At 41.0% G+C, this 27,291-nt stretch overlaps 1 protein-coding gene across 1 annotated transcript in view; it reads left to right on the forward strand.

The window, feature by feature from the left end:
• The window catches only part of UBE2E3 (ubiquitin conjugating enzyme E2 E3), a 56,046-nt gene extending 28,995 nt beyond the window's left edge, over nucleotides 1–27,051 (forward strand). Inside the window, exons 3-5 of the mRNA XM_009492987.2 lie at nucleotides 23,497–23,629; nucleotides 25,416–25,563; nucleotides 26,605–27,051. Coding sequence (XP_009491262.1) covers nucleotides 23,497–23,629; nucleotides 25,416–25,563; nucleotides 26,605–26,702 — 379 coding nt within the window. The 3' untranslated portion in view covers nucleotides 26,703–27,051. The remainder of the gene's footprint in view (nucleotides 1–23,496; nucleotides 23,630–25,415; nucleotides 25,564–26,604) is intronic.
• Nucleotides 27,052–27,291: the final 240 nt, after the last annotated feature.

Genomic DNA, 27,291 nt, shown 5'->3' on the forward strand with positions numbered 1-27,291 from the left:
TGTGAGACAAGGAGGAGGAGGATTCCTGTTTCCAGGGAAAATACATCTCTTTGGCAGTGAGCGTTTACCTGGGAGAGCCGGGAACAAGCTTGGGTGCCTGCCAGTCCATTCCAAAGCTGTGATTTGGCAAACGTGGGGCAGTAGGAGGGAGGGCACCCACAGCAAGAGTGTGGAAAAGCACACCTAAAAGACCAGTTTGTCCAGCTGTATCCCCTGGGAGTACCTTGGGCTAGCTGGGGCGCCAGCGCTTCTTTTCACCTGCTGACGATGCTACGAGAGCAGCAGTCTGCTACAGAAGGGAAGAGCAGATTTGCAGCCTTCTCCCTGTTTGGTCCCTGGCAAGATGTGCGCTTTCAGGAGCGAGCTTGGAGAAATGGTTCCTTAGCAGTAGGCTTGACAGCTATGTCAACGGCTGATCAGGACCAAATAAGCATACTTTCACTTCCAGCTTTGTATGGTGAAAGGCAGCCTACCTCCTCAACAGTCTCATCTTCTACATGTTGTTTCTGGCAGCTTCCACCGTGGTACCTCTTTGCCTTGAAACACATCTTGCGATCCTGCTTTTGGGCGGGTGGTGGTAAAAGCAGGCTGGTGCAGGCGGCATGGCTCTGTTCTGAGGTTAGCTGCGATTGCTGGCAGCATCTGAGAATGGCCTGTGCTTCAACTCGTTTCCTGACCCATTCTCCAGACAGCTTGCTTTTCTGCATCATCCCAGGGTTTCTGGGATCTCTCTCATAACCCCTGGCTTTTAGCTGGAGGCCTCAGGGTTATTTTTTCTTTTATAGCTTTTCAGATTGTCTAGAGGTACTGCTGGCATTCTTGGCTGGCTTCCGGGTCAGGCATGAAAATGAGCTGAAATCTCCACTCTCGTCCTTTTGCTGCTGGACAGTGAGATTGTTGCCTGCCTGAAACTCTCGCTTCCCTGGAGAGGTCCAGGGGATGCAGGGAAAGGGCTGAGCAAGGACCTCTGTGTAAGCAGAGCAGGAGACAGAAGTGTCCACCCAGCTAATAACAGTGACAAATGTTGTGGGAGAAGCACCGTCGGTGTTTGAGTTAGGAGGACAGGGAGGCATTTACAGAGAGAGAAAGGAAAGCATGGTTTAAGCATGTTTAATATGTATTTGAGTTTAAAAGTGCATAGATGTTTATAATCAAATAGATAATTCAAATTTACTCAAATATAGCTTCAACAAGGAAATGCTGCAAGCTAAGGGGTTTGTGATTGCTTTGTTGATGGAGGATGGACTTTGGTGAGGCTGTTACAGTACTGACTTGAAGAGGATGGATTTGCTAACAGGACGGGTTATCCTGTCTGGTCGCAGACAAGGCAAAAAAAAAAAAAAACAAAAAGAAATGAGGGAACTTAAGAAACTAGTGCCAGCTTGTGGCATTGGATGAGTAATCTCAAACAGCCGTACTGATCTTGTAGCTTTAAAGTTATATAAATATATGAGGGTGAAAAGGAAGACTTCATTCAGTAGACAGGATAGTGGCAGCCAAGAGAATTAATTTACATTTTTATTAGGCTTTCTCATTAAGGGAATGGGAGAGCGGGATTTATACTCTTCCCGTCTCGTAAGGCTTATATGGGACGTTTCAGTACTGGGATGCTTAAGCATCTCAAACTAATGAAAAGATCATTTCAGGGCTCTTGAACTGCTTTATAGCTTGTGATAACGGAAAAGATGTGTTTATTTCGGGAATCATTGTTTAACTGGTAGAGAAATGTGTGCTTGAGCACTGCTAGATCAATATGCCAGCGGTTGTCACATGCATATGTAACACAGTAGCTGCATCTGTGGATCTAATCTGTTTACCAAGAAACCCAAATAATAAGATTGTGGGGTTTGCCTTTGCTGAAAAGAATGGTGAATTAACCTGAAGAGATTTTATATCTTATGCTAAGAGATTGTATCTTATTCTAAGAGATTTTGAATCTTATTTGGAGAGACTGTAGAGGTTCTGAGAGAGAGATTTTTCTGTAAAACAAATACTAAATCTGAAGAAATTATAAATCATTTTTTATCTAAGGCACTGGACGGCTGTTTCATTTTCAGTTTTATTGCCTCTGTACGCTGTTTATTAATTCATTAGCTATACTAATTCATTAGCTATACATTATTAATGTTAATTGTTGTTAATTGTTAAATGTTAATTATTAATGTTAATTCATTAACTATACATTAAAGTATTCTTTATACTTTTACTGTACATTTATAGATAAAAGTACAAGTTGCTGTCTTTTTATCAGTTTTGAATTAAGTAAATTAATTCTTACTAGCATTTCTTAGTGTCTAAAATATAATACTGTGTTGGTATAAAGCAACTCCATGAACCTGAGTGACATTAGTCAAGCCTCAGATGAGACTAACTGCGAACAGAGTTTGGTCAAAGGGACAGAGTACACTTGTTCATTTTAATAATGCTCTGCATAGCTAATGCCAGCAAAATAGTTCCTATACCAACTAAATATACTAACCAGTATATACCCTGCGTATGTCCTGTGAAAAACTACAGATGAAATTTCAGCTTTGCTGAAGTCTTTTCTACCTCCTCCATTAAATTTGGGGGGATCATCTATCCAGAAAGCACTTAAGTAGAAAAATGTCTTGAGTTTTGGGTCTTCATTGGTCTTTGTTGCCTCCCTCTCTCCTGCCCTGTTGCACGTTTCTTGGATTTGCAACTAAGAGCCATTAACAGCTCAAGAACTAAACCTGCTCATCAGACTGACAAAGGCAGTGGCTAGTTGTGAGAAACCAACTCTTCCCACTAGATCCCCCCCGGTTCCCTGAGAGCTAGTCAAGGTCTCTGGTAAATCTTCAGGGAAGGGGAAAAGAGAAAATCCTCCTGTAATATGTTCTGCATAGGATGTTTCTAAAATTATTCCAGCCAACATAAACTCAATCTCTTTAGGAACAGAAGGTAACACTGTGTATTACGCTGATCTCATTTATCATTTTAAGGCTCCTTTTAGTTGACCCCTCGCTGCTGACATTTGTAACATTTCCCAGATAATAAAACTGAGCCGCTGTCTGGCTTTCTGTAACCACTGGGAAAGTGGTCCTCTCCTCTCCATCAGTTCCCACAGACCCACTGCTGACAGCTCCTCAGCAATCATATGAGTTCCCTCTCCGAGTTTGGACCTGAGCATGCGGCTTTTGGTTCATTTTTGGACATGCTTTTGAACGCTGCTCTCCTAAGTAAGAATCAAGATTGCATCCAGCTGCTCCAGACTATTTAAATTTTTCTGAATGTGTGTTTGTTCTGGAACAGCCCCACTGAAACGAACAGAGGAGTGGGACGTGCCAAGTGTATCCTTGGCGGCTCTGAACAAATCCCTGCCTGATAACATGTTTCAGTTTGTTGTTCAACAGTGGAGTGAGTTTATTGAAATTTCAATGATCATAATTAGGCTTCAAAAGTTAACGTTGCGTCAGCACGCAGAAAAGAAGTGGAATGTTGTCTTGGAGTCAAATTTCAGCCCTGGTATTGCTTGTTGCTGTGTGCATGGTACTTCTGCCAGAACAAAGAGATTGGTAAACTCTCCTCCAGCAGGTATTCCCATCTAAGTCCAGTAATGGGCCCAGTGTAGGGCACCTTCTCTGTCCTCTTGGTGCAGGACATACGGTGCCAGGCCCCCAGGGCTGAGGAACTGTACCGACCCCTGTCCAGACAGATTTATCTTTCTTTAAAATCCCATGTGAGCACCTTCATTTGGTTACAATTCCTTGGGATGCAGTGAGTCTGCTGGCATAGTCTGGTTTACTTCATCAGATAAGCAAATTATTCCCTACCTCGGCAGAGTTTATTTTTGGTGTTTCTGAGGAAAGTGTGCTTAAAAAAACCCAACCATATAGAGTTTGGGGGCTTAGTTTTTGGGGGTTGGGTCTTTCTGGTTTGTTGTTGTTGTTTTTTTGTTGTTAAAACACCCATGGGATCCATTGAAGTCTGGAGGTGGTGTTTGACTTAGAAAACTCCTCTCGGTTATGGAGTAGGGCACAGCCCGGGCACGGTCCAGCTGGTAGAGGCCTGAATCAATTGATGCCATACAGATAGCTTTAACTTCTCCTCAGCATTACCTGTCTTACACCAGGCGGGGAAGTGGATTGATGCTGCAGACGTGAGCTGGCTTGTTTCCAGACTTCATTCATGGGGTCACCACAGACAAGACCAGCTTGTGTGTCCCTGTGGTGTGTGCCTCTGGTGTGGCATATATCCCCAGAGCAGAGCAGCGTGGTGGCACTGAGGTGACTTTTGGGAAAAGCAACTTTAATATTCGTCTGTATTATTTATGTGTGCCACATACTGGTGGAGTTTTTCTGCTGCTCTTGCTTCTTATTAGTTGCTTTTTTCTACTGCTGGAGCCTGATCGTTCTTGAAGGATTTGGTCATGATTCAGTAGCTGTGCAGAAATCCCTGAGAATGTTTTTGTAGGTTTTAACTGGGTTTTGGGTGCTTTTGCCAATGTGTCTTCTGTGGGTATTTCTGTGCTGCGAGACTGGGATATCCAGCCTCAGGCTGATGCACTTTCCTTGTCTGTCAGGGAGAGCTGGTTTAGGGTTAGATGTGCTGCTGCTGGGATAATTTTTTGTATTCTTCAGTAATACAGATATATTTTGAATCTGGGTCCTCGGCTAAAGTAAAAATGAAGTGTATGAGAAAACTAAATCCAAAGAAAGTTTCTGATGTTTATGTGTTCCAAATGGAAAAAAAAAAAAAGACATTTTTGTTTATTGAGATAGAGGGAAGATGAGATGATTTCTTTACAGATGAAAGTCATTCTCACTCTTGGGGGTCTGCAGAATAAATTATTCAATCCTGTGTTGTTTTTGTGGATATTTGACTATTGACATGTATTGTCTCAAGCTCTGATTTAGCTACAAGTTGCAGAAAAGTAACAGCAGTGTCATACAGCTGAAAGAACGGAGGAGGCAGGGAAACAGTCTTGTGCTTGAGGAGTGTATAAAATGTAATGGTCAGGGGACTGAGTGCAAGCAAGCAAGCAAGCAAACTCTCAGAGTGTTTCGCTGAGAATTTACTGTGAAGAAGTCAGAGGGGGTTTTATGCCTTACCATTTTTCGGCTTTCTTAGAAAAACGAGGATTGAGAGTGCTAAGTTCAGAAGGAATGTAGCTGCTGCTGCTGCTTGGGTAACTTTACAAGTGCCCAAGTGTAAAACAATTGCAAATCTGAATGTTTATACATACACATTTTTTATGTTAAGCAGACTTCTTGCAGTATCTCTAAAATTGTACATACAACTGTCCTATACTGTCCCTTTAAATTAGTTTGTTTCTCAAGTTGATGGTGCTATTTTTGCCTGCGTTTTCATACACACTTAATATATCCTGTAATATTTTCTTTCTTGTGTATTTGCATCATTCTTATGATATAACACTGGCATTAGTTTGATATCTTTTCTAGAAAAAAATCACTATTCTAAGACTTTTTCTTTCCTATCATGGAAGCGTTCAAAAAATGGGCAGACGTGGCACTTTGGGACATGGTTTAGTCTAGTCTACCCTTAATTGGTTTACTGTGGACTTGGTAACGTTAGGTTAATGGTTGGACTGGATGATCTTAAAGGTCTTTTCCAACCTAAACAATTCTATGATTCTATGATGATAATCATATAACATGTAATTCACTGTAGCAGTGGAACTGTCTGTCTTGTAGTTGCTTCAGGGGATATGTTAGTGGTGAACTTGGCTCAGCATATGAGCCATAGATGTTCTCTGCTATTTTGATATTTTTGACTGGCAGGAAGCTGGGTATATACAATTTGATCTAGAGGTTATAGATACAAAATATCTGTCTTACTAAAAGGTGGTGTCTCTAAAGTTGTGAAAAATTATTTAAGATAGAGTGTATAGTCAGGTAGTTAAGGGGAATTTCAGGAACTTGTAGGAGAGTTTAGAATTAAGGTCGCCATGTGTAACTCCAAGTTTAGCATTTCCTAGTTTATGAATATTTAATCAATCTCCTCTAATATTTCTTTGTCATTTTCCTTTTCTATTTCTATTCTTCATTATTGAAATGTTTCTAGATTAAAAAGAAAGATTTGTAAGGATAAATACATGTTGACAGTAGAAATATAAGCACTATTAACAGATCAAAGTATTTCAGGTAACTACAGCAGATTTGCATCAATATAGTTGTTTGAGATTACCATGCAAACAGCTAGAGGCAGTGTATCATCCTCTTTAGACTTAGTTTATAGTAAAAACATGATGGATTGTTTCTATATTATTATGCAACAGGCATAAACCAATTAAGAAGTATTTTACCATGCACAAAGAGGATCACTGCATTCATTTGACTAGAAATCCAGGAATAAAAAATACTCTAGCTTTCAGTAGTTTCTGTGGTTATCTCAGGCATGCTCATAAGAAAAGTTTTATAAACAAAACTTCTCCAGTTTGAGTCTAAGGTGAATAATTCAATCTGTTGTGGAGTCAGCAATGGTGAAAGATACTTAGGGATTGCTGTCTGTCTATCTGATGAGTATTTTCAATAGATATGAATCAGATAACTATGCCAGTTATAATTGATATTTCTTCCTTGAGTCTGTTAGATTGTCAAGGAAAAGGAATTTTGTCTTCATGAGATGAAGATTGTCCTCATTGTAAGAAGAGTAACAGTGTGAAGGAGTACTGGGGGCATATTCAAGGGAAGAGGAAGAAGATCTCTTTGAGACTGGATGGGAGGCGTTCAGCTGAGCCAGATGGAGGGAGAGAGGTAGAGCAAATGTAGGCACATTTGGGGAGAACCGCAGTCAGTCTCTGCTGGCTGCGATTTTAGCGGAAGACGTATACTTTCCTTGCATTTCTGAAGGGAGGTTGAGAAGGATGTGAATGGAGTGGGAAGGTGTAGAAGAGCTTGAAAATTTGAACTATGAGGAGGCTGGTAACGTGCAGTCTGCAGAAGTAGTACCTTAGTTTTGTGGACCTAACATGTCAAAATTAATCAAACAGCGAGTAGATAAAGGTGGGGGCAAGTCAGTGTTTGAAAGCTGGGATTTATTTTTCTGTTGGATGCTTTCTGATGCCAAATAGACAGCTATGTTTAGTTTATTTGTGCTTGGCATATTGAGTGTACCGTGTTGTTTTGAATGCAGCCCTTATCCATACCTGCTTCACCTTGTGCCTTGACTCCATGGTACACTGCTTGGAGCTGTGCCTGGAGACCGTTCAGAAGCTAAAAGCCAGCCTGTGCCTGTTTGCTAGGCAGCACTTTGTTGGGAGTGACAACAAAATTGCCTCCTGGCTTTTAGATGGATGCGAGGTGGAGCTTGACCTTCAGAGCATTGGAGATTTTCAAGGGCCAGGTATTTGAGAGATGGCTCCTCTCTGCTCCATACCTGTTCTCGGGGGAGGATGCTCAGGTTTCCAAGGTGAGTGCCAATGGCACCTGCTCCCCAGAACCCAGCGAGTTCACCCTTTTCTGTGCTCCACAAAGTTCTCCCCATTGGACTTGCAGGTCTGGTCAGGATTTGTAACTGCAGTATGGTTGAGCTGAGTGGATTAGTTTATGACTGTGTAGGCAGTTGATGTTTAAGTGACTAATGTAATTCTTGTTTGTAGGAAGGCTTGGCATAGCCGCTTAGTTGATCCGAGAAGCACAGAAATGCCAATCTGCAGAGTATATATAAAGCTTTAAAAATGGAAAGAAGAATGCTAGGAAGAATATATCATCATGATATGCTCCACTTCATATTGCTAATCACCGTCTTTATACCTGCAGTGGTTTAGTGCCTTGTATTAAAGGTGGACTGCTGTGTCTTCCATGGCTCAGTTGAGTCGGTGGTCAATGAGGTCCTGCTGGGTGCTGGAGGTCTCTTCAGGGCAGATCTGTAAAGGGAGGTGCCTGCTCTGAAGTGTTTGAGAGGTGACTGGAAGTGTTGTAGATGACTGTTTCAGAGCACGTTAGGAGATGTTTATCTTCCCAAAGCCACGCTTGTAAAATTGCTGTAATAATGACTGAAATTTGTTAACATTTAAAGAAAAGAAGCATTCATAAGTGTTTAAGGCATTCAGGATAGCAGGGGGAGCCAAGTGCCCTGGAGCAAAACAGTGTAAATCTTTTTTTTATCTTTAATCCACAAAAACTTAGGGTGGGCTCCTTAGAGCTGACAAGAGTGACTGTTCCCATTGAATGCAAGAAAAGCATATGGAAAAAGTCAGATAGAAATTACTGGTGTCATCACTTCAGGATCGACTCTCAGCAGGAGAATAGTACCAGATTTTGCAGCACTTCCCTTCCTAGAACATATTTTAAACAGTTTATAGCTTTTAGTCTGATTGGAAAAAAACACTCTTCCTGCCTTAGCATTATGCTTTTGGCTCCCGTATAGTATACCCACGTGGGCCTCAAGTTCATCATGGTCATGTAGTTCAGGAGCGGCACTGTCTTTCAAGTACAGCAGTTGCACTTCTGTAAATGGGGGCAACTGTTCTACGCTGTTGTCCTGAATTCTTTTGAATGAAGGAGGCCTCTTGCTTCTTTCCTTCCAAAGGCGCAAGGGATGTAACGTGGTAGAAGGGTCGAGTCCTCTCTCACTGAGTTTTGCCGCTTGAGAGCAGCGGCCGTACTGGTGATGGAGGTATCATGTCATTCTGTGCCTGCCAAAATGTAAGCTCCATGTAATCATAATCCTCCTGGATAGTTGTCCACATGTGAACAAAGCCACTAATTCTATGTTTGCCACTTTTCTTTTTTGCAACAGAGGGTTTGTAGTTAATACTAGTGTTTGCTTGCAACAGCAGCTCAAATGAAAATTGTGATTTAAGTGTCACTTGGTTTGGGGCACAGCTGCTCCTTCTGTAATGGCAGTTCCTATAAACTTGGTATTTGCCGAATGCTTTTGTGAAAATAATCTGCTGACAACAGTATTTTAGGTACTTAAGTTCGTATTTTGGAGGGGGGAAAGATGCTACTTGTAGCAGATGATCTTCAACTACCAAGAAGTACAGTGTATTTTAGGCTTATTATCAAAAATGCATGCATCTAAATACTTTTAATACTGAGTGCTGAAAAAGGTTATTTATTTTTACACCATGTAATCTGCAGCATCCACAGGGTAGAGTTTGTACAAAATAAAAGCAAAGGTACTGCTTCCAGTTTTAGTCATGACAGAGTCTTGCCAGAGCAGGTGGCATCCAGCAGCCTGGGTCTTTTGCCCAGGGTGAAAGTTCTTGCTTTGTTTCTTTTGGCCAAAGAGGTTTAAATAAAGCAACTTTGATGTTAAACAGGACATTCCTGCTATACAGCTAGCAAAGAGCTATATGTCACCCATTCCTCTTGGCCCTGGGCATAGGAGGTGTTTCCTAGGTAGTTCAAAATCGTCTTTCCTCCCATATAGCACAGTCAGAGCATGGTCAGGCATTCGCTTTGCTGTGTCAGCAGTACTACAGGAGCAAAAGTACTCAACTGGCTAACTCTTCACTCTAAATCTTTTTCACCGTATCCCCCAAGAGGAGGCAATTGAAAATCATTTCCATTCATGTAAATTGTAAACGTGAATACTCAACGCTCTGCAGAATATCTCTGCATTGCCACTAGCAGTTATTCACAGTAAAATGTTGTGGAGAGAACAGTTGCATCCGACTGACTTGGTCCACTTCTCTTTTCCGCCTCCTTTAAGATTTTCATTTAAGTTGTCCTCAATAAGCACAGCATTTGAGTGGCCATATGTTTGGCAGAACACGTAAATAATTTACAACCATTGTTTGTATTCATTTTTGTAGTTCTAAAGTTATTTTAAAGAAACAGCCCAAAGCACTTTTTCCAGAATTAATAAATTTTCACATAAATCTGGAAATGTCTGTACTTCTGCTCAGATCTCCAGAAAAGTGCATTTAGTTCATTAGTTTCATGCTGAACTGTTAACATTTTAGGTTGTTTTATTAGGAGGGAACAAAGAACTCCTGGCTGGTTGAAAATTTGTTACACAAAAATAAGGATGAAAAGGTTCCAAAAGAGCTGATGTTAAGCATTGCAAACTGGATGAAGTTGTGCAGATTGGAAAGATTTACAAGACATCTGGTAATTAGTTTCCAGCTCCTATGGAGTCCTGCCCTGTGAAAGCTGCTGCTTCTTGCACTGGAGGGGGAGCAGGAGGGAGATGAAGTGTAACCCTGAAAAGCTCGATCTTTGTGTTCACAAATTATCAGTGGGCTATTGAAGAGCCTCTGGGTACCTCTTTGGAAAACTACCTCCTACAAAAAAAATGCCTGGCACCTCTCCCTTCGCAGGATCGTCTTCTCTGCTGGCATCTGCTTGGTGCGGTGGGGGAGGGGGGACAGGCTATCAAAGAGCTGTTTATGACTTTCCCCGCCTGGGCCAATCTGCCAGTCTACTCCACACCAGCTTGCTGTGCTCCCCAGGGACTGCGCGGCAGCTGGGAATTGCTGGAGTGCAAGCGGCTGAAGTTACCTCCCTCTGCAAAATGCCGGTGATGCTTGGGACTGCTGTTAGAGCCGGGCACCTGGTGAGTAACCTTCTCCAGGGAGGTACGGCAGCACGCTTGGGTGCAAGGGACCCAGAGCCAGGCACAGAGTTTCATCCTTTCATTATTATTATCATTATTGTGGTGTTATTGTGACTAGTACTACTACTGCTCTTATTTTTCCAGCGCTATTTTTTAAGTTTCATAAAGGAAGGTTTAAACAAGAAAGAAAACTTTCCATTTGGATTCGTTTTGTAAGTTGGCTCTTGGGAGCACCTGTCCACGCCCTGGTTATAGAATAAGGTGTGTTTGTGTGGTTGCTGAAGTCCAGGCGTATGAACCTTCAAGCATTGAATGGGAATCGCTGAGAGCTGGTGCTTTGGTTACTTGTCAGAGACTTGGGAGACTTTGCTTCTGTACCCTGTTCAGTCCCTTAACTATACAGTCACTTTTAGCAAGTCATTGCCATGTCACATTTCTTATTCTGTCTGTAAAACAGAATATTGATCTTGTCTTAGGCACCTGCAGTAAAAATTGTTAAGATCAAAATGATATATTTACTACTACTTTTTGTTTGTTTGTTACAAATATTTAATTATCTAAACATTGCTACTCAATCTCAGGAGGCTAACTACTAGTAAAAATGTTTATTCTTTCCACTCTGAATCTATTAAGTACAATGAGCAGGCAGCCTGTCTTAAGTTAATTTTTCTAGCAGTGCTGTACTTTAAAATTAGGCATTTGCAGCAAAGAGCGAGCTTTATTGAGATTAGTTATCAGAAAGAACATTATTTTTCCTAGATTGCAAATGTAAGCAAATGTGTTGTTAATGGTGTTCACTAAATTATAACTGACTGAGAATATGAAGGAAGTAGAGTTATGTATTAATATATAATATTAGGACATGTTGGAAGAGATTATACTTGATTTGTATAGAACCCGATGAATTTTGCAATGGTAGTCATTAAGTGTATTCTTTCCACTGATAAATCACGCTTATAGTCTCAAATAAAAACCAGACACAGTCTGAGCCTTTTCTTCTTGAGATTACAGCCATTCTGTGTCCGTGCTGTAGCGGTATCTGATTCCTGAATGCAGCGCAACTGGTGCTGCAACCTGATCTATTGGAGAGAAGGATTTAGCACCCAGGAGGAGGTCCGTGCTGTCCATGCGCTTTTGCTTTGCCTGAGGTCTGAGTTGCTGTATCCTACAGCGGGCAGTAAACCGCCACTTTCCTAGCAGCTGCCTGGGGGGGGAAATTACCTTTCTTTTGAATCATAGTTCTGAACAGACAGATGTGTAAAAGGGTGGAATGAAGTTGCAGCGTATCTTAGTCCACTGGTACTGGTGGTCCAAGCTCTACAGCAAAGCTCTGTGCGGGTCACAAATTTCTTAGCTTATCCTTTAGCGGCGGCAGCTGTCTTAGAGGAGGGGTACAAAGCCCTGCTCCCGAGGCTTTGTACCCAAACAACTTGTGCTCCATACGCTACAGCTGTCTCCGCAGAGAATGTTTGTTTGGAAGAGTTACTCATTAAATTAACATTGTTAGAGGGAGCAATAATGGGGCTGGAGCTGGCTTTTCAATAAACAGATTTTACTGAGTGAGACTTGTTTCACTTAGATGTTTATTGACTTTTTTGCCCTGGAATGATTATTATTTTCACATTTTTCTTTAGTGTAGTACACTTTTGTGGAGTAAAATGAACTCATATCACACATTGATTTATGTGTATTTGTATGCATGATGCTTTCTCCATTCTTTTGAATTGCTGTGCTTTTGGAACTAAAGCTGGTATTCATAGGGTTTTTTAATGCTTTTAATACATAAGCTACATTTATATTTACTTTGTACCAAGTGTTGCTTCAGCTGTCTCCAATTCTGCATTATACAAAACAGATCCCTATCTTCAGCTGCTTTTGTTTTGAAACTCTCCAAAAATATGTATTCAGCTAGTGAAATGTAGCTTGTTGGGCTAATGTTTTAGCACCTGAATCAAGTCTGCCTTGAGCTCGGTACAGGACTGTTACAGCTCATAATGTTGGGTCACTCTACAGCTTATGTTCTGAATGGACAGAGTGGAATGGTGAAGAGACAGACAGGATCCTGAGCCTCTACTTTGAAAAATAGGGCATTGCAGAACCAGAATTGCATTCGCAGGGTATAATTCCAGTATATAGTTAAGCCAATTCAGGTTGAGCTGCTGCAGCACCCTCTTCTGCCCTACTCCCTGCTGCAGCTTCCCGCTCCCGTTCTTGGGTGGATGCTGGCATCTGTGCCAGTCTGCAGCCAGCTGCTGCTTGCAGGAGTCCAGGTAGCCTGACAGCAATCCTTGGTTACTTCTTAACCCGCTCAGCACCGCAGAGTGATTCAGTATGTGATTTTGCAAGCACCACTACAGGTGTCAAGGGAGAGGAAGGAGTAAGAGGAGGCATGGGGCTGGTTTTGCTGGGGTTAATTGGTTGTGGGACAGCACTGAGGTCCACTGGAATGCGTTATAACCCAGAGATTTGATTTATATATTCAGATTGGCAAAAGCTTATTTGCGGAACTGTTTTGTTAGAAGTACAAAGGTAAAAAAATCTAATATCAAATAATAGATTAAGTATATAAAAATTGTCAACAATGATAAACTTGTGCCCTCCACTGAATGTGAAGCTTGTCATCATTTTGCTTTAAGCAGAGTTTAAAGCCTATAGCCAGAGCTCTGATGATCATTTCAGACCATGAATCTTATGAAAAAGTGAAAATCTCATTTAATCAATCCTCAGTGTAGGAAATTTTGTTAACCAGTGTGGGAACAGGACTGAAGACAGGCTTTCTGAACATTGGACCATTGCGTTGAACAGGGTTCTTGTTTTTTGGCTAACCAGATTCATGCCCCTTCAAAACAGCTAACTTCTTTCAATTCAGATGAAGTAGCTAGTGACAAAAGCCACTTAGTAACCCCAACCATGTTTGGAAAGGAGCCAGACTTGAGAAATCATCCTTATTGTGCTGGAGGTGGGGAAGGTCTTTGTGTAAGAACTGGGAAAGGTCTGTTTTATTTTTGAGAAATAACAGCCTTTTACTAGTTACAGAGACTTCCATCAGACATTTATGGCTTCAAGTTAGGCATCCAACACAGGGAGCTGTGGCATGGCGTTTTCTGTTTTGTTAGGCTGTACAGCGTGATGTGGAAATGGATGGAGGCAAGAGGGAGGAAGTACTTCAAAGTAATAATAGCATTACATTTGGAAGAAAGCCTATGCTAGCTAGAAGGTTAGGAAGACTGAACCGAGAACTGACTTAGATGATGACAATACAGACTTCTTTTGCAGGAAAATACTCAGTGCTTGCTACAGGGCAACATTCTGGAAGTTAGTGTGAAACAACTAAACGTATGAAATTAATATGCATGTATTAAAGATCATTAAATCCCTAAGTAGGTGCTTCTTATTCGGAGTGTTAATGTGTTTTAGTGGAAGTAGGCTATCTGACTGACGGGTCTTGTCTTTTCTTGATCTCTGTGTGGGCAAGCTGTAACTTTGCTGCTGAAGTTGAAAGCCGATTTTTTAGGAGGGGAGGGGAGGCAATGTCTAGCTATATTGCTGTGAAGTGGTGGAGAAGCCCTATCCTGGACATCCCGGAGAAGGAGGAGAAGGTTCCGCTGTGGTAGCACCAGGCACGTTGGGTGTTCATCTTCTTGACAGGTGGATACACCCGCATTTCAGTGAAGGTGACTTCCCAGCAATTCTCTCTTCCTTGGTCCTTGATGAAGTCCCTGAATAAATCGTGTTCACTAAATTGCACTTTCTCCTTTTACGATATTAGAAGAAAATTTTTCCACAACATTAACACCATTCACAAGTTTAATCATGGAGTCTGCCTCTAGGCTTGAATTGTCAGACTGTGGTGATTCTCTAATTCACTAACACGCTTTCTGTCTTGAAAAGCACTCTTCATAAATGGAGTTCCTTTCAAATTTTAGCTGAAGATACGTTCTTTAAAAAACAAAACATAATCCACAGAGCAGTGGAAGATTTTTTTAATACATCGGTCAGTATTTGAAATTGCCAAGTGTTTAGGTATTTTGGGTAGATTGATAGCTGGGGACTTACTTGAACAGCTCTAGTTGTCTTGCAGGCTTAGTCTGTTGACAGTTGTCCAGTTATTGTTCCTAGGCATGCATCTTTATAAGTTTACTGCCATTTTAAAGCCAGCTGTATTTTTAGATTAATTAGCTTCTTTAGTGAAATTAATTGTTTTAATCCTTCCTTCTTCCTCCAGCCGAAGTGTGTGTATGTAAAGGATGTTGGGAATAAGATTTTCTTTGTTGACATTAAAAGTGTCATTGAAAATATTGGTAGAAAATCCTAAACTGGATTTCTCAGTGTCACTTAGCTTGTTGACATGAAGATTTTGCAGTGAGTGATGGAGGTGACTGATGTCTAAAACACATGGATGCCACAGAGCTATTGAATGAGCTACTAATAGTGTAATCTCAGTCCAGCGGGTAAGGTGATAGCCTGGGATTTGGGAGATTTACATTGCAGTCATACTCTACAGCATACGTTTTCTGGATGACATTAGGCAAATGGTCCTGTGTCCGAGTGCCTCCATTTTGTGTATTTGTGGGCAGACACCTTAAACTAAGTCTGCACGATTTCTCAGGTACCGTGTGATTCTTTCAGTATGGATTGCTAGCATCAGTATGGATTGGAGGCTATAACGTATTGAAAAATAACTATACGTGTATCCCAGATGAGTTTTGTTTGTGCTAGGGAGTTGAGAAGGATCCTCTCTCATGGAAGAAAAGCAACATTTGCCATGTTTGTTAAATACAGGTTCACCAGTAATTTTGAGTGGAAGGAAAATGTGAACTGTACACCTCGTAGACAAATTTATTTGAAAAAGTGATCTGGCCTTAATACAAATTGGGATTTATACCAACAGCAAGAAAATAGCACACATTTTGCCACTAGTACTACTAGTGTTTCAACACTGATCACAGAGAGCTGGTCTTTTATTTTATGTTGAATTACGGCTTTGTTATGATGAACACGTGGTGAAGTAGCAGGAAGTGTTTCCCTTTACTGACCGTCCTGCTCTGTGTGGATAATTTCTCTAGTGTAGGCATGTGAGAGGGACTTTATGCAGATCTCAAGATATTTAAAATAAACCAAATGTTCAGCACGAACTTTCTTCATGCCTGCGAATACTGTGATTTCTCTGTTTTCAAAAACAACTCATGTTTCCAAACTTTTTATGTATTGCCTGTGTAGTATATATTTACAACTCCTCTGTCAAGACATAGACAGAAACAATCTGATATGTTTGCTTACCTGGTTTAAATTCAGTGTTTCTGTTGTAATTTAGTGAACTATGTTCTGGGGTTAGTTATTTTTTTAAAAGAAAAATTACAGGAATTCTGCCTTCATAATTGGCTACGGTTGTTCTGGAAGATGGCGAGAACCTGAGCAGACTTCTAACAGCAGCAAGAAAGGTCCTAGGAACTAGCAGGAATACAAAGAGGAAAGTAAAGTCGACCTATTGTAGCAATGAACTAATTTAATGGGGCTTTTGGCAGTGGAAAAACTATCAGCTTTCCAAAATACATTACTTGGGTTATCTACATATTACAGCTTTGGTGGAATTATCAAATGGTTTGTTACTCAGCTTCCTTTAGTAACAACAGTGTGCATTCTTCTAGTAATGGCAAGTTCAGCACTGGAGGTTTGAATTGTCTAACATACTACAATGTGGCAACTTTCTCTTTAGGGTGATTAATAGCAGATCTGCACTTGGTTAGATTCCCCTAATGGTACAATTTGACATGAACCAAATACGGCCACATGATTACATTTGTAAACCAGACCATGCAATCTGAAGTTTATGCTCTCTTTATGCTGGCTGCAGGAGGACAAATGATACCTGATTAAGCATAAAGCCTGGTGTTACAAAGCTAATCCATTGACGTTTTTGGAACGTATACGGTTTGGCCAAGTTAGTTTATGTTGGATCAGCACTTTGCTTTGAGTAGCCACGCTGCTTTTGATCTGGTAGGAGGAGCTCTCAAGTTGGATTTACTGTTGCATCGAACCATGGCCTCAGGCACAAGTCCTGCACTGCTTTACAACCAGCTGAATTAGCAGGGGATCCATGAGTTAAAAATAGGTGCTTTTTTTCAGCAGTAATTTCTAGATTTCAGTCTTAAGGGCATGATAGACAAGGAAGCGACAGAAGCAAAGGTTTGTACAGTGAACTAGACTTGGCGTATCCTTAGTTACACAGAGCCTCTGTGGATCTGCTAGAAGCAGTAAATAACGTTTTTCAGCAAACACATGTAGCAGATAGTTCAGTGGCAGGTAAAATAAGAACAGTTGTAGCTATATAAAGAACACAGTAGACTGAAACTTTTTTTTGGTAAGAAATTGTGCATAACCTGGAAACTTTAGTAATAGCCAGTACCTTATCAAAAAGCATTTTCAACATGGATTTGGTATATTGCTGTAGACAACCCACATGTGTCCAACCCTAGAAGAATGCTGTAATCCAAAAATTAGGGCCATACTTGAGGCTCTTGCCAGTGAAACCAGTATGCTTTCTGCGTATAGAGGGTGTACTACCCAGATTCTGTAAGTAGAGGTGCTTAGGCACTGGTGCCGATAATATGAACACTGAGAATAAGTACTCCAGAAAGCCCTGTAAACGAGGCATTGAAAAATAAAGAAAATGGAAATTGCTGCCCATGCTTGTTAGTTTTTAAAGGTCACAGGACTGAAAGCCACAAATGTATGTCTTTTAATTAATGTTCATTTCCTTTCTTGTGCTCTGTAACCGAAAATACCAGAGTGCCTCCACAGTTGGGAAAAGAGGATTAAGAAAAAAAGCTAATGGATAAATTTTCTTCAAAATGTTGAAAATATCAAAGCAGGAAAATAATCTGAGCATCTTTCCATTCCTGTATTTAACATTAAAATACAACTGTTGGTAAGTGATTTGTGCTCTCTCCAGGCTTCACAGAGTAACACTGAACTCTCAGACAGCTTGCACCAGACAGAGATCCTTTGGTTCCTTGTGAGATTTTTTTTTTTTTAATTACCAGCAGCATGGCAGTGTGTATCTATATCTAGATAAAAAGCTAGTGTGCTACAAGGTAGCATGTGAATACAGAACTAGACAATCCTTTCTTACTGCACGGAGGGTGAGGAGGATTTTCTGAAGTACTGAGCTTAGGGGCTTGAGTTAGGAGCCAAGCTCCCCATGCAGTCAGTGAAAAGTAGGTGTCACCAGAGAGAGATGGAGAACCTTGGCATTAGGGAGTATTTAGATTCTCCTTGTGCTGCAGGGAGTTGTCAGTCTCTCTACCCTGATTGTGTGGGAAGTCTGAGGTGCAAACATCAGCATCCACACTAGATACCCTACATGGTAGATATGAGTCCCCACCTCTGCGATAACTTGAAGTTACCTCAGCCTGGGGCTTTCTCCTTCCACTGGAGATGAGCTCATCAAGCTCAGAAGCTTAGATGGTGAGGCAGAGAGACTCACTACAGATGGGATTCTGTGTGTTTGCCTGAATTGTATATACTGGTAGGATCTGTTACAGCCCCGTTAGCCTCTAGTGGCACAGTGCTGAACTAGAACATCGCCCAACAGCTTTAGCTGAGACATTGCTGTCCAAAACAACGCCTTTTGTGCTGGTAACGTGCTGAGTGCCTCTCTTACTGCAGGATTTGTAAAACTCAATCTCTGAAGCGGTGTTGCGGATTTTGCAGAACTCACCGTGCAGGTTTATGAAGTGTTTTTTTCAAGCACAAGGTTGCGGAACGTATTTAAGGGCATTCATTCTTTCTTAGTACCTTCAGTTGAATTAAGGAAAATCAAAAAAAGGTATCTTACTCCTTTCTTAAAGTAATGTCTTCACTGACATGGCTGCAAAAATTATAATTATACCATTGTGACAGAGTTGCTGTGGTTGAGCAGTCTGCGAAGAGCTTCAGGAGTTTTACTTTTGCTGCATCTTATTCTTGAGATAAAAGTTTGGGGAGGATGGAGGGGGCTGTTTCCTTACCTAACTCTGCCTCCATGTACCACATTTGGTTTGTTAGCTGCTGTTTGGTTTGTGATACCTGCCTGGGTATCAGACCTAAGGGTGGGGCCTTTGAAAGGAGAATGTAGGAAAATATTCCACCATTTAAATCTGTGCTATGTAGGCACCCCCAATGCACATCTTGGGATATAGACCAGTACCTTTAGTTTTGTGGTACCAATGATGTTTGTCATAAGACTATTTTAGAGTCTGACAGACTTCACTCTCAGGAAGCTTCCTAAAAAACAGATTATTTTTTTCCCCTCAGTTGTATCCTATTACAGACCCAAGTTGTTTCTCATAATAAAGCATAACACAGAGTTAACATCAAAGCTAGCTAAATTACATTTTCCTTCACCCTTTTGCTTCTTAATTATCACAGGCTCAGTACTATGAAGTTGCATTCTGTCACCAAATTTAGACCCCCGTGTTTCAGAGGAGTGCTGTTGACAGGAGAAGCGCATTTAGCAAGTGCAGAAAGCAGCACGCTACTAGCATCGTGTAGATTGGAAATGTCTTGTCCTAGTTTCTCATCCTGCAGCTAGTTCCATATGGGCAGCTTTAATGCATTTTGATTTAGTGAATTGTAACAAATGCTGAATTCTGATTTCTGTAACCACTGCGTCAGGACTAACAGAGTTCTTACTGGTGTGAATGCCGCTGCATCCGTGTGAATGCTCATAACACTGTGCTGGAAAAGCTGTTCTTCATTGTCATGAAACCTGAGAGCCAGGGTTCAGCAGAGTTAGGTTTAAAGGACCTGGTGTGACCCCATGGGCCCCTAGAGTTTAACCTCATGTCTTCTCAAATTCACCATCTGAAGTCACACTAGTAAATTAAATCTGTTCAGCGGACTAGCTTGGATAGAGCATGATTATAAATCCTTTGTCTTATCTGGATCAGGTATATATCCCTCAGTGAAGTGGCATAATGAGTATTTACTTATGAAGCAGATGTAGCCAGTTAACTTTATTCGGTCAATTTATCTAACTTACTAAAAAAAAAAAAAATCAATCCAGCTTTTATGTATGAAGTAAAACTGCCTTAATTTTGCAAAGAATATTTTGTCATTTCAATTAATTTGCTTTTTTATTTTGTCTGAGATTTTTTTAGCTCGTATTTTAAAATATTGTTCAAGTGGTTCTTGTATTGAGAATGTACTGGTGGTGCCTTTACTGAATTTGTGGTGTTCTGTAAGCTAATTTAGGAGGGCAGCAGGCTGGTAGCAATGAACTGCACATACACGCTTTGTAGCCAAAACACCGAAGTTGTCATCAGATTCGTTGCTCTGTCAGGATTTTGTATTTTAAAGGACAGAATAGAGGAGGATTTTGTGTCCATATGGATTCTGTGGGGAAGGCAGAAGGAGCTGGGTCTTCCAGTGATGGAAAAAGGAAAGGGAAGAAAACCATGGCGATTCCCCACTGTAGCGCTCTGCCTGGGGTGCGCTGTCCAGCGTGGCAGACGGCGAGAGACGTTCCTAGGCTGGCCCTCACTACAGCTCCCAAGGTTTAAGGCGAAGTGCTTGAAGCCTGTGCTTGCAATAGGAGAGTGAGTCTCTTGAATAGCAGGAGAACTTCAGAGAATAAAGAGCTCAAGTACAGCCCCTAAAAGCACCTCCCATGCCAGCCTCTTTAGTGCCCAGCAGAAGGAGGAGAGTATTTCTTCTGGGTGTATCAACGTAATAGAAAATTGTGGACAGTAAAGCGTCCTTATTCCCAGTTTCAGCCCGGGGTTTTTGCTGGCCTCTGTGGGAACGGAGAAGTTAGTTTTGCACCAGGGAGTGGCAGTTCCCTCCTGACGGGTTTCTGCAGCACCGGGGTGATGCTCTGCGGTGCCAGCGTTGAAGGCAGTGACTGCAGCAGGGCTCCGGCACTCGCTCGCCCTGTACACAACCGAGCTGTTGCCTGAGCCAGGGCTGCGCTTTCTGCTCTTCTCTGCAGTTGTCCAAGTGGGTGCAACCCCAGTCTCCTGTCCTTGTGGAAGTCACTGCAGAGGCCGAGACTGCCGTCAGTAGGTCTGGAATGTTTTGCTGAGCCTTAGAGAGTGTGGGTTTGTTTACTTCCAAAAAAGATTACCTTGGTATGTGTACAAAAGACAAAATAGGGTATGGCTGGCTGAGGATGATCCCCAGTGGAAATACAGAGGTGGTAGAAGCTAAGTGTCTTGCCTCTGCTCTTTAATCTCGTGTCTCCTCACACCAATAATGTAGTAATTGCGGGGATTTTCAGGTTGTAATGACTCAGGGGTATCTTTCGCACCAGTGGAAGTGAGACACCACTTCAGCTGTTAAATAGAAATTTCACAAACCTCAATCAGATGTAATAAAATTGTCCAATTTAACAATTTTGTCCTTTATCTGAATGAGGTTATCGTTGCAGAGTTGTGTTACTTTTGACATTGCAGCAATCTTTTCTTAGCAGTAGGAGGGGTTTCGAACACAGCGTTTTCTTCCTCTTACAAGGTTAGGAGTTTCCCCTTCTCACGTTACAGCCCGATCCTTTTATATATTGCTAGTGGTAGCATAGAAGAGGATAGCAGATAGTAATAGGCAGAGAGTTACTGCACTTAGCTTCTGGCTACTAGCTGATAGATGCCCTTGCTCTGACTTGGTGAGTGATTACCAGATAGTTTGGCACTGGACTGGTGCTGCACTTAATTGTGACTGATTCATTGGGCTGAAATATGTCACTAATTTAATTCAGCTATTTCATTAAATCTGATTGAATTGCATCCAGCTGTTAGAGGTGTATGAAAGAAAGGTACCTGACACACGAGGCAAGAGCACTAACCTCTGCATTAAACTATAGAACAGTCATTAGGACATCCAATGCTGAAATTTAATTGCTCCACAGAAATTTGGTTTCCAAGCACAATACTAATTAGCCGTAAGCTTGATGAATGTCAAGAATTAATTAAAACATTGCAGTGGCCTGTCTGGGTTTTAAATATTGTCATTATTGCCCCAATATTTTCAGTTCTTACACTAATTGCTTTTTAGAGAGCATGAATGGAATTATCGTGTGGAGTAACTGAGGGTACGAACGGTTCATTACATCATCCAAAATGGGCCTCCTTGCCTCTGGATTTCCCTTTTTTCCCCTAAAATTTATCTACTGTTTTTCTTCCACTTCTGTGCATGCATTGCAAATAGAAAAGTAAGATCAGTGATTTTAGACCCAGACTTTATTTTGACAGCACTTCTAGTTTTTCTTTCTTTGCTGTGCTCTGGAGGCCAGCACGCCGTTGTTACCTACTTTCATTTTGGCAACAGGAAAATAGCTACAGCTCCATCAAACAATTTTTTGTTTTTAATTAAATAGGATGTCAGCCAAAATCCATGATTGTTTTGTCCTGTTAATGAAAGGCCTGCAACAGTTTAAATATTTGGTACGTGAAACATCCGCAAGATAAAAAACATGTTGGGGAATTATGAATTGAAAGGGAATTCATAATCCAAATTAGTTTTTGGTTGTTTCTGGAATATTATCTTAATGTAAAAATAGCTAAATTTTTGGTGTGGGAATTGCAGATGCATAGTGCAGGCTGCTCATATTCCTTGTCTCTGATGAGTGCCTCCACATGTTTGGCTACATAGTAAGGATGAATGTCCAACATACCATGTTATAGACTGCGGACATACGTATGACAAATACATGAGGTGACATGACATGGGAAGAGCCTTAACTCTTGGAGGGCTTGCAGGGAGGCTCCTCTGAATGTCCAGCAATGCCAGAAACCACAAACTGCCAGGCTACAGCTTGGTGCCATGCCCTGCCGCTCGCTTCGTGTGCAGTCGCATGTGACAGTCCTCAGTGCCTGTTCCGTGGGACCGCTGAGGGACAATCAGAATCATAGAATCGTTTGGGTTGGAAAAGACCTTTAAGATCATCCAGTCCAACCATTAAGGATGGGGACGCTTCACCGTGTGTCTGGGAGATGTAAGTGGTGCCTGGGAGGCTGCTGAGGTGGGGAGAACTGAACGGGTCATTTACAGTGCTGCGTTACTGACTTGGCTGCATAAATGTGACGAATCCACCGTGCCTGTGTGAGCTCAGCAGTGGTGTTTTCCGTAGCAGTCAGTTTGGGTCTCAGCAGTTCAGACTCAGGACCTTTTGTGGAAGGTTAGGTTAGTTTTTACCCTGACACTTGCTTACAGAAATAAGGTTGTGCTTTCATTTTTTTTTTGTGAGGAGGTTACATAGTTACTGTGTGATAATAGCATTAATTATGACATCTCAGAAGTTGAGAAAATGCTTGTTCACTATCCCTTCTTTCACAGCTTTACTTTAATAATTAATTATGCAATAACCCTTCCCCTAGTGAGAAATGCGTTCAGTATTGTACTTCTTAAAATAAACTGGTTTTGGCTAGTAGTCTCAATGCTGATTGCCTGGAGGCGTAACACAAATACATCCTGAAGAAAACAGTTATTGGATTAACAGTGCTGTAAGAAGCTCAATTCCAGGTTACTTGATTCGGTCTCTCCCATCCCCAGTTCTCCTGCCCAAGGGTGTAACATTTCACTCTAGCCTGTGGCAATAAATGTGTATCAATATACATGTAAGTCACATTTTTTCATGAAGCTGTGATCCATTTAATGCCTGGAGAAGATGAATGTGGTCAAGATACACAACTTCTTTTGTGTATGGATATGATGTCATTGGAAGGGCATGATGTAGAAGCTCAGAGCAGCCACATACTCGAGAAAGCAGATCTGGGGGTATGTTTCAGGCAGCGACAGTCCAGTAGATCATGGTCAGTCTGTCTCACTGCTGTATCTCCAAAGGGTCAGCAGAGTGCCCAGCTTTCGTGCCTGTTTAAAACACTGAGCCCACTGAAATCAGTTGGAAATTAGGCAGATGTTAAGGATAGGCAAGTGGTTTCTATTAAACAAAATTAATGTAGAAGGAAACCTATAAAATGCCTCTCTCAAAGGTACACCTGACTCTTTCTTTCTCTCTCCTCTTTTTTTACACAGTGCCGGTCCTAAAGGGGATAACATTTATGAATGGAGATCTACTATACTTGGACCTCCAGGTTCTGTATATGAAGGAGGCGTTTTTTTCCTGGATATCACGTTTTCATCTGATTATCCATTCAAGCCACCAAAGGTAAGGGTAAGATTTTTATTGTGTTTATCATTTTTTCACATGTGAGAAGAATGTAACTTGCAGCAAGTGAGCGCTCCTTGTTTTCTGAATATCAAATTTGTTTATGGCCTCTTGAAAACTACAGGGTCCAAAATCTTGGCTTGCAATTTCAGAAAAATCCCGTGTCTAATTTATTTCCTGATTACCACAGTCAGTACTAATTTCCAAGCTTTACCAAGTGATAAATGAGGTGATAATTTTGATCAAGAGTTAAGATTCAGGAAATTTTAATTTTAATAGAAGACGGCGCAAGACCTTCTTATTCTTCCATCTTCTCATTCCAGCTGCTAAAATATATGTATAATAAACTTTTTTCTGTTATGAACCAGATCCAATATTATATATTTTCACGTAATTTTTAGCAAAATAACAGAAAGCTAAAATAAGTTTAGATAGACAACTAGAGTGTTATATCGTGACTTCAAATTGGGTAAATTACTGTGATGATTTCCATTATTGTAACATGTCAATCGATTTACTACTGGCAAGATCAGCAACCTTGTTTGATAATATTTTTAAGCAAAAGCTCTTTTTATTAAATTAAACTAATCTTAACTTAAACTAAAATTTCATTTCCTTGCTCAGAAATAGTATGAACACTTAAGAAATCATAATTTACTAACAGATATCAAAGAAGTTAAATGTTGTTCCTTTCTCCCCTCCCTTAATGCCAAATTACGGCTCTGGACCAAGTCACCAGAAAGGACACTGCTGACACTGGCAAAGACTGAATACATTCTACCACACAGTGTTTCTACAGCTTACGGCTCTTGTGGCTACAGTGTTGTTATTATAAATCAAATATCTTTTTTCATTCCCGGAAGAATTACAGCATAAAGAGTAATATACCCTCTATGTATTTCACACTTCTCTGAAACCCACAAAATTTAATAATCTCTGAGTTAAGATTGTTACTATGAAGTGATGCAGAGTTTTAGACAAACGCCTCATGAAAATCTTGTGGATTTTTTTTAAGAGCATGATCATTTTTGAATTTTCAGTAGTTTCAGAAAACATCATGGATTTTTGCCCCCTACATCAGTATGAAAAAGAAAATTTTCCTCATCTTCTTGTGCTTTATGTAATTAAAGCACTTAAATATTTCTAACTTCTTATTTGTGCAGCATAACACTTACACGCTCTACCAACATTGGTATGAAATAATTTAAAAACAAGGATCGTGTTAGTTAATGTGATAGCATTGTTTTGGATGTATATGGTGTCCTGCCTAATGAAGGGTAAGGCAAAGATTTCATTGTTAATTTGAACAAGAATAATACAATACTCCAATTTTAAATAATAATTTTTAGGCTTTTGAAAGAAAGGAAAAGATCAACTAATACTGCACATGCAGCCAAATTCTGTCTACTTCTTCACCTTCAGAAACCACAGGAAAGTTATGTTTGTGATTAGATCATTCCTGACACGCAGTGTGTTCATTAAATAGCGTACAGTGCTACAAAGTAGGTCCTGATTTTTGTGCGTACCAGACAGAGGGCCTGTGTGAAAGCAGTTTGTGCACCAAAGATCTCCACGGTAGGTTTCTTAAAGGTAGCCATGACTACAGTAAATACGCTCTCTTCTGTTAAATAATTGTGTTTTAGAAAACGAGCGGGGAGGAACTGCCTCCACAGAAGCTCTGCAGAACAGGGAGCACCCCAGCTGCTGCTGCTGCTCTGAGACAAGGAGCAGCATCCCTGGGCAACACTGAGTGACTCTTTCTCTGTCCCTTATGCTGTGATTCTAGGTTACTTTCCGTACCAGAATTTATCACTGCAACATCAACAGTCAGGGAGTCATCTGTCTGGATATCCTGAAGGACAACTGGAGCCCTGCTTTGACTATTTCAAAGGTTCTGCTGTCTATTTGTTCTCTTCTGACAGACTGCAACCCGGGTAAGGAGTTGATAGTTCACTGAGCGTCCACCCTTAGTCGTTTGACTTACTTGCCATGGAATGTAATTTGCATATTTGATTATATGCAGATTAAATGAAAATTAATATTTTTATAATTGGGGATGAAACACTCCTGCTTGGATGGCACTTTTCACTCCTGTGGCACAACAGAAAGTAAATAGCATTAAGCCCTTTTTTCCCCAAGGTATGGTGCAGAAAATAAGCTGATGTCATTGCAGGTCTGTGTTGCAGGAGCTGCAGCGAGTGGTCGATCCGGGAAAGCAGCAAAGTTCTCTTGAGTTGCAAACTCATAAATCCTGCAGGTTGGAAGGGGCCACAGGAAGTCCCTTCTCTGAAGACAGCAACTGAAACATTTAGTCCTGCAAATGTGAGGGGGATGATGTTCAGCGAGATTTTTCCCTGTTTCAAAGAGAGTTCCTTGTTCTGTTGGGAGGGGAGGAACTCCGCTGGAAGCAGTACAGTTTCTCAGCCACAACTGCGTGACCAGTGTCATTAGGCAGTGAATGCTAATTGCCTGCGGTCAGGGCAGGAACTGAGCGGTAGTGCTAAGGTGACAGTTCATTTACAGCAGACTGGTAATGATCAGGGAGAAATGGATTAGCCTCTTGGATACAAAAGTTTGATGACTCCTGAAGCAAACTGGATCCTCTCGGTGTGTGCCCGTAGCGCTGAGACCCTAACGTACACTGGTCTTGTCCCAGCGCTGTGACAGGAGCGCGCCAGGCTGCGCTCGCTGAACGTCCCCTGCACCCATCAGCCCTTCCAAAGGGGCGAAAGCAGGGCACCTGGCTGGGGCAAGATTCATTAATGCGCAGATATCCACAACAGATTTTTCTGTTTTCTTCTTCTGTTCGTTGTGCCTTCTGTGTTTTCTCTTGGAAATATCTAGTCCCACTGTATCTAGCATTTTCTGGCCTAAAAAAGACTATATTTTGGAATAGATTCTGTATTTTAAATCATGTGTGTGGGGTTTTTTTATTGTGGAATGGTTTCTAATGCATCTTCTCCTGCCTTTTGCAGCTGACCCTCTGGTTGGAAGCATAGCCACTCAGTACCTGACCAACAGAGCAGAACATGACAGGATAGCCAGACAGTGGACCAAGAGATATGCAACATAAATGACAAACTACTTGTGCAGTGTGAAGGTGCAGAAGGCAACTTTGCAGTGTGCAACAAATCTTTATAGCCTTTACAATACGGACTTCTGTGTATATGTTATACTGATTCTACTCTGCTTTTATCCTTTTGAAGACTGGGATACTGCCCCCCAAAAAGGTAAATGCTATCAAGAGTAGAAATTTGTAGCTGTAGATTAGTTATGTTTAAAATGCCTACTTGCAAGTCTTGCTTCTTTGGGATATCAAAATGTATTTTGTGATGTACTAAGGATACTGTTCCTGAAGTCAACCAAATATTATAGTGCATTTTAGCCTAATTCATTATCTGTATGAAGTTATTAAAGGTAGCTGTAGATTACTAGGAATTATGTCATTTGTATTAAACCCAGATCTATTTCCAATATGTGGTACATGCTGTTGTGAAAACTGTTTTAACTTTTACCTTTGTCAGTTTGTAATGAAAGGATTTCCTTTTTCCCTTTGTAGCTCAGAGAGCACCCAGTGTATCATCTCAAACACAATAAACATGTTCCCCAAGGAGTAGTTTCTTTGTTTTCCTATTTTAAATTAATATTTGAATAAATTTAAT

This window comes from Pelecanus crispus, chromosome 5 (genome assembly GCF_030463565.1).
Source record: "Pelecanus crispus isolate bPelCri1 chromosome 5, bPelCri1.pri, whole genome shotgun sequence".
NCBI classification, from domain to species: Eukaryota; Metazoa; Chordata; class Aves; order Pelecaniformes; family Pelecanidae; genus Pelecanus; species Pelecanus crispus.